Genomic DNA, 7,962 nt, shown 5'->3' with positions numbered 1-7,962 from the left:
GACGCCCAGCACGCCTCTGCCCTCTGGACCAGCGCACTCGGTATTTCTTGGAACGCACAACCACATCAGATGCTCAAGCTTTTCTCGGCGTGTGCCTTGTGCCCTTTTTCCCCCTGGCTCGGGCTTGGAGAGATTCAGCTCCTGATGTGATCCTTGTCGAGTCAAAGCGTCTGTTGAGCGCGACCGGAGGAAGATACTGAGGGGGGGCGCGGAATTAGCGCTGCTCCCTGAAAGAGATATATTAATAACACTGATGCACGGCCAGTTAGCAGAAGGAGCCGGGTCCAGCCCTCGTGTCTGCGTGCTAGTGATTTATCGACAGTAATTACCGAGGCACTTAATGCCTAGTTTGGATGGGAATTAATTCGAGGCCGGATAAATAATGCATTAGGGTTTATTTAGCCCCATGTGAAGCGTCGCTCCTGAGCCAGAGCTGGCAGTGGAGGGAAGCGGCATTTGAGCAGCGGGCGCGGCGATGCGCGGGGCGGCGGCGGGGGCCGGGCGCTGAAGCTGGCGGCCGCGGCGAGCCCAGCCAGGAGCATGCTGAGCCCCAAGATCAGGCAGGCCAGGAGAGGTGAGTGTGCCTTCCCGTGCGCCCCGCACCCCGCAGAGTGGACCGTCCCCCGCGCACGGGGGAACTTCCCGGCGGTGCAGCCCCCAGCTGCAGTGGCTGCACCCCGCACAGCGAGGCGGCTGCCCCGCTGGCCGAAGTCGGCCCAGGGCGGGGAGGGGGGCAGCGGGAGTGAGTGATGCTTACAAAGATTCGGGCAGAATGAAGCGGAGGAGGAGGGGACCAGTACTTGTGGTCATTAACATCGTCTGCAATGTCAGGGCTGAGCAGCAGGGATAATTAAAAAACTGTACTCCGTCCTGGGACTCGGGGGAACCTTTGCGCCCCTTTGGTGGTTGATAATGCTGTGTTTCTAATGCTGAAATACATTAAAACAGCTGGAGACAATTATGACAAGTTTACCTGCAGCATCTTGGAGAAGCAGTTTGCTGTAGCACGTTATGTCTCCAGGGTTAGAAGCAGGAGGTGGGGAACAACATTCTGTGCGAGCTGTGAGCAAGACAAAGAAAGGAAGGAAAACCTGTCCTGGGTTTGCAACAGCTGCTTTGAGCAGTTGTTCAGACCTTCGAGGTGTAGTATGCAGTGTTTGTAAAGCCATCAGCTAGGGCTGGGCACAGGCAGTGTCTCCACTCCAGCTCGTCTGGAGGAGATGCTCTGGCAGGGGATGTATTGTGTGATCTCCTGCTGCAGCACCAGTGCCTCGTTTGAAATGGCATTTGTTGAGCATCATTGCCATTTGTAGGCTAATGACAGTCTCAGAGGGGTATCTTCCTGCCCGTCAGAAACAGAGGCTAGATTAAGGAGCAAAAGCAGACACAGTCGAAAGAGCCTGTAAAGACAACGTTTTTCTTCAGCCATGACAGCATTATAAAACAGGAAAGTGTCACTGGTTCTAGCTGCTGTGATTCCAAGACACATACTTCCAGCTGAATGTCACTTTGCATCAGATATAAAAGCAGTATTAAACACTGAACAGTCCTTAAAGTACCAACAGCCCATTAAATAGCTGTTAGTATCTTGCAAGGAAGAAGCTTTCTGCCATCTGGAGGTGTCAGGATCAGATATGTACAGCCTCACCCACAGTAAAGTCAGTAACAGTGCTTATTTTTAGTTACACAATTTTGTAGAAGTTCAGAAAGTCTTTCATAGGTGCTGTCTCTTTGCCATCCCTCTTCTAAGGGGTGTTGAATCTCCTTCCAATCTTTAATATCTTTGTTATTCAGTATTTCTGCAGGCTATTATAGCTCTGATGAGCTATAAACAATGCGACTAGAGTGGTACAGGAAGTCTATGTCAGGGTGACGGACGCAGGCTTTCACAACTGCGTGCCTGCCATTCTTCCATTTTCTTCAATTCATCTGGAAGAGACTAAGTTGTACATTATCTATTGAAGTCTAGTTACAGGACAGATATTATTCTAGATCTCTGTGGTTAATGATGCTATGTGGAACAAACTGTAGTGTACTTTTGTCATTCAGTTTCAATTTATAGCTCTATATGTAATTCCAGTTTGTTCTGTTTGGTTCGTTAACTGTCCAATGGTAGTTTTATTTCTGAGTGAACTTAGAACTCATGAAAAGAGCTGGCTTGAGGGCTTTTGAAATTTTGGGAATTTTCCTACTTTGGCAATGCTGTGGCAAAGCACTGGTAACCTCTTAAGGTTCTGAAGTAGGACCTAATCCTGTAAAGTTCTTCTATAGCTCTTGTTCACAGGAGCTGTAAACAGGCAGTGCTGAAGATGCTGAATGCTTCTTGAAGGTAAGTATCCAAACTTGGGAGACTGAGCTGAATGTGAAATGCTAGTTCATGCTTCCTGGACTCTCAGTTGGGATTGCTAGAGAAGGTTCAGGTGGTAAATGGTGGGCAAAGTACTGAGAAGGCTGCAAGAATCTGTTGCTGACAGTATAAATAAGGGCAGGAGATCTGCTGCAAGCTGCTGCATGAGCTTAGCTGGCTTGTCAGAGTAGCAGCTGTTAACTTTATCATTGAGGACTTGTGTATGGAAGGCAGTGTGGCTTCTCTGACCAGACAGAATGAAGAGAAGGGACAAGGAAGGATACTATAGGTATGGCCTGTGATTTCACATGAGTGTGATAGAATCGCAGAATCATAGAATGGTTTGGGCTGGAAAGGACCTTAAGATCATCTAGCTCCAATCCCCCTGCCATGGGCAGGGACGCCTCACACTAGATCATGTCACCTAAGTCTCTGTCCAACCTGGCCTTGAACACTGCCAGGGATGGAGCATTCACCACTTTTTTGGGCAACCTGTTCCAGTGCCTCACCACCCTCACAGTAAAGAACTTCTTTCTTATATCTAACCTGAACTTCCCCTGTATAAGTTTGAACCCATTACCCCTTGTCCTATCGCTACAGCCGCTGATGAAGAGTCCCTCTCCATCATCATTGTAGGCCCCCTTCAGATATTGGAAGGCTGCTGTGAGGTCTCCACACAGCCTTCCCTTCTCTAGGCTGAACAGCCCAATTTTTGCAGCCTGTCTTTGTATGGGAGGTGCTCTAGCCCCCTTATTGTCCTTGTGGCCCTCCTGTGGACTTGCTCCAACAGCTCCATGTCCTGGCAGCAATAAAGGTTAACCGGGAGATGTTAATGTATTTGTAGATTTCTTGAGGTTGAATTACTCAAACCACCTTGTGTGCATGTCCATTTCTTTGCTTCAGGCTTCCTGCATCTGTGCAAATAGGAATGCTTCATCAGGTCCGTTTGCATTTCCAAATCTCTGCTGTGGATGGTCCTTAAGAAAGCTCCTGGGTTTAAAGACATTCAGACTTTCAAAAATGCTGAATCTGAACTTGAGCCTGACATCTGGGGTATAGTTTTTATTATCTGTGAAAGGTATAGTATAGAACAAAGATAATTTGCCTTACTAAAGGCATTAACTGTCAGTGTAATGCAGTCTGTGCTGTTCCATCAGCAAGCTCACATCTGTAATTCAGAAACGTGCATTCAGAGGTACATTATGTTTTCATAAGACCTAGGAAGGTGTAAAATCTCACAGGCTGAAAATCTTAATGCGCATAAATGGGCCTTCTGGAAAATCATTCATCTTGGCTAGGCCTGAATGGATTTTGCATTATTTTTTCATCTACTGTGTTTTATGTACAGCAATTGGCAGAGTCCAGGGTTCTGTAATAACTGACTGCAGTGGAAAACATCTATTTTCACATTCTTTCTGTGTACTGGGGCATAGAAATGCTGCCTTCCAGAGTGAAGGCAAGAGAACTTTCAGTATGGAGAGCAGGGAAAGCAGTTTTCAGACTACAGCCTTCAGTCTCAAGGAATGCTTTTTTGTTTCATTAAGAGATGAAAACAATGAAACAAAGCATTTGCTCCTTGGTTTGAAAAGTCTCAAACAGGTTATACCTGCCCAGTTGTATTTAAATGTGCTAGGAAATGGAAGCTGGACTGACTACAAGCTTATGCATTTGTTTTTTAATAAGTAGTGTGATGGTATTGCCCTCTATAGCAAGAAAGTTAGCCTGCTGACACGATAGGTTCTTTACAGTATTTCTGTCTTCAGTACAGTCTGTCTCAGCTGTATAGGTACTAAGAATAAACCTTGTCTCCTTACGGGGACCTTGTACGAATGCGTATCTGACATAGAATCTTAGAATGGTTAGGGTTGGGAAGGACCTTAAGATCATCTAGTTCCAACCCCCCTGCCATGGGCATTATGGAATCGTCTGCACTTCTCTGACCTGTTATTTCTATTTGTGGCATGCTCATATATATGTTACAGTATGTTGAAAATTTTCTTCACAGTCATAATAATTAAACTTTTATTTCTTTGTTTACTTAAAACTTGGAGCCTGGAAAAAGTGATGAGAGACATTTTGGCTAGCTAGCCTGCTGCAGACGAACTGGTTTTACCTCAGGTATCCTTCACATAGCTGTAGTAGAACAGAGTTATATTCATCTCTCTTTTTTTTCCTTCTCTGAAACTTGTCATAATACAATTTTAATGAAAAGTGGGCTTTAGCATACTTAAAACGTTTCTAAGGATGGTGTAAAGTAATGCTGCCAGGAGGGTCTTTAGGGGGTAAAGTACTATTATAACCCTCTGGGAGCATGCACGTTTACAATGTAAGCTTAACCCGCTTGCAATGAGGACAGCTAGGTTTTAATATTCAATGCCTCTGCAATGGTGTCATTGTATTTTTAATGAAAGTACTGTGTCTTTGATTACAGAAGTATGAATACCCTATATTTAAACTGCTTTCTTAGCAGTAAGGATACATGATTGCATGATTTCTCTATCAATCTCTGTCCTAACAATTTTTGAGCTGCTTGGCTAAATCCAGCCAGATTTGAAAGCAGAAAAGGAGTGTCAGGATGTATTTGACTTGTATAACCTCTAAGAAAATTGGTGACAGGGCAGAGGAAAGATAACCATATCTGCACACCTAGGGAAAACTGTCATATAGTACTCAACAGGAATATATGTTCTGGTCCAAGGGACCATCCAAAAGATACATACTGGCTGTCCTGTAAGAGCACACATATAGTCAAGTCAGCCAAAAAGCTAAGTGATATAGGAATGTATTAGTTTGTTGGGGATATGGAAGGGACTGGGTATTTGTGAAATGTGGCATGTGCAAGATAAATACATTTTGAATTATTAAGTCCTGAGATATTATGGTAGTAAATTGTTGGCCACCTAAGTAATGGATTAACATAAAATTATCAGTTCTGAATGCAAATATCTTGTGATATTCCATGGATTAGGGAAAAAACCTAGGCCACATAGGAGGTCCAAGGCAGTGCCGGGGCTTGAAACAAGTTTCCCAAAGTTTAGTGTACATGACAAAATACTGGATTAACCTTTCTTCTTACTCCAGACTTTTCACTGGCCATTTTCTGTCGTCAGAACACATCTGATGTCATGAGAACTCACCAGTTAAGAACAGCTTAGGCATATAAATGCAACCATGCAACTTTATTTGTTAAGTAAATGGAAGGCATCAGCATAACAGAATGAACATACTGTTGTGAAATTGTGGGGGATGCCTCCAGGAACTTTTTTTCTATACCAGAAACATACAATGATTGGGGTCATCTCTCTAGAGATTTCTTGTCTTTTAAAGGAAATTACATTATTAATCACTTCTTTAAGACAGTCTTAATCACAGTGGAAGGCTATCAGCCAGTCATGGCTTTCAGGAGTTCTCATCTATCCTGAGTTTGCCAGGCTCAGGAATAAGCTTTGATGATGATGAATGACACCTGAGGAAACATGAATTAGGCATCTTTAGAACAGTGAAGGTGACCTCTGACTCTATTAGAAGATGCTGCTTGTTCAGAGTCATATTTGGCTCAGCCAGTTAATAATTCCTCAGTATCACCAACGCACTTCAGGTTCCAGGAGTTGAACATCATCTAAGAGACAACTCCACAACCCCAGTAGCAGGCGCAGGTAGCAGGTGAGACCCAGCAAGGAAATAAAAACCAGTGATTTAAAGATTTCAACAAAAAGGAGGAAAAGAAACAGTGTGCAATTCAGTTTGTGAAAAAGGACATGGCAGAGAGAAGAAACTAGTAACAGTAAAATAAATACATTTCATATGGACCCAGAGACAGCAAAAAAGTCCTAAGAGCACTCAAGACTTCTCTGTTTACCAGTACATCAACTCTCCAGCTTCTGGCTGTTCTCCAAGTCCTCCACAGAGAGGAGGCAATCCTGCTGCCCCATGCACAACAGGAGTTCACTGTCATGTTTCTGTTTTCTCCTGGCATTCAGGGAGAACTGATGGCACCTTACCACTCAATTCCTGCAGAGGCCAGTACCATGCTGCTGGAGCAAGTCCTGAACCTCAGAGACTGCTCAGCAGGGGCAGCTCCTCAGGCTGTATTCCTTTCAAAATTATGCTGTGTGAAGTGGTGCCCATTCACTGGCCAGTGAAAGGCAGAAAAGGGGAATTCTCCCACGTGTCTAGTTCCCCCTCACCAAACCACAGCTTAGCACCTGCAGCCTGTTAACTCTGCAAAGAGGAACACCAGTGTCTCCACAGCCCCACGCTGCAGCTGTGGTTTGAGGAGCTGATGATGCACACAGCAATCCCAGAACACATGGGAGGACAGCTCCTTGGCACCTCCAGCTTATCAGGCAAATAATAACACCCAGCTTCTTACTTCGGAACCAAAGTAAACAGCCCTTGAGCTGTGAACTTCTTCAAACATTTCATTCAGCCCCCAAGAGCCCACCGACATTGCTGGGAGCACACCAGCCCCAGCAGGGAGCAATCAGTGTGACTAGCTGCAGCTGGCATGGCAGAGCCACCATTAACAAGGAACCCAGCTGTGAGTGGGAGGTTCATTACCCCCTCCCCTTAAATAAGAGGGTCTCTAAGGCAGAAGCAGCAATTTGAGGAGTTGTGTGGGTAAGAGGCTTGGGTGAAGTGCTAGTAAATGTGATTTGTTTTATGGGTTACAGTTTGTGAGCTGGTGGAGGAAAGAGTCTGTAAGGCGGGAGGGGGAAGGAGGTGGTGGTTTGTGGTGTGGGTCTGAGTTTCATCCTTTTAGCTTTGGAGGAACATGAGATAAAGCTGCTGAGGGGAGTTTAAAGTCCGAAGGTAAGGGTACAGAGGTTGTGGAGGGAGGTGCTGGAGCACTACTGGATTAACTTTCCTGATGCCAGGGAAGAAATAGGCCCAGACTCAAGGCTAAAGCATGGGAGAAGAAGTGAACAAGGAGTGAGCTGGGTATTCCTTCTCATCATGTGCAGCCCTAGGGAGGTGAATGAAGCAGGGGATTGCTTTTGCCCCTTGGTACCAGGCTGGTCTCCTGGCATTGTGCTGTTTTAGTGCAGGCGTGTGCAGCAGTAAGCTGTGTTATCAGCTGTGTGCTGTAATTATTTTGTGTCTGTTGTCCTAATCCATTGGCCATGTGCATGTATAGAAAGGGTCAAGAAAGTGGTATTTGTGAAATTCGTTCAAGCACAGGTTCAAATTCCTACTCTAGCTTTGTGGTATGTCTCATGAAGGAGGACCTAAACTGTTCAAAGGTGTAATCTTCTCATCTCTTTAGAGATGCTCCTCTCTTCCCACGTAGGATTCATGGTGTGTGCTGAATTAAGTGCTGTTCTTGGTAATAGCAGCTTTTTGTCCCTGCCTGAAGGCTTAGGCAGGAAATAGCTCTGCTTAGAAAAGCCCTGAGAAGTTTGCAAGCGGGTGCTAGCTTATTAAGCACAGGCAATCTGAACTTGAAATAATAAGCCCTGGCCTCACCTCCTGGAGAGGGGAAGGGGTCTTGAGAAAAAGCAGTAATGCAGCTCAAGGGGTAGCTGGACTGTTGGGGTGAGAACTTGCAGGGAAGAAATTAAATATTAAAAAAAAGAAAAAGCCATAGGCTCTCTAATTGCTTGCAAAACACCCAC

The 7,962-nt window shown here is 45.2% G+C and overlaps 1 protein-coding gene across 2 annotated transcripts in view; it reads left to right on the top strand.

The window, feature by feature from the left end:
- Window positions 1–276: 276 nt before the first annotated feature.
- ARHGAP22 (Rho GTPase activating protein 22) overlaps window positions 277–7,962 on the top strand; it is a 153,177-nt gene continuing 145,491 nt past the window's right edge. For both annotated transcript variants that reach the window (XM_030486295.1, XM_030486294.1), the window contains exon 1: window positions 277–574. In XM_030486295.1, the coding sequence (XP_030342155.1) occupies window positions 541–574 (34 nt within the window). In that variant the 5' untranslated portion in view covers window positions 277–540. The remainder of the gene's footprint in view (window positions 575–7,962) is intronic.

The sequence above is a fragment of the Strigops habroptila genome, chromosome 5 (assembly GCF_004027225.2).
Source record: "Strigops habroptila isolate Jane chromosome 5, bStrHab1.2.pri, whole genome shotgun sequence".
Classification (NCBI taxonomy): domain Eukaryota; kingdom Metazoa; phylum Chordata; class Aves; order Psittaciformes; family Psittacidae; genus Strigops; species Strigops habroptila.
Note: the sequence above shows the minus strand (reverse complement) of the source record. Positions and strands in the feature narration are given on the sequence as shown.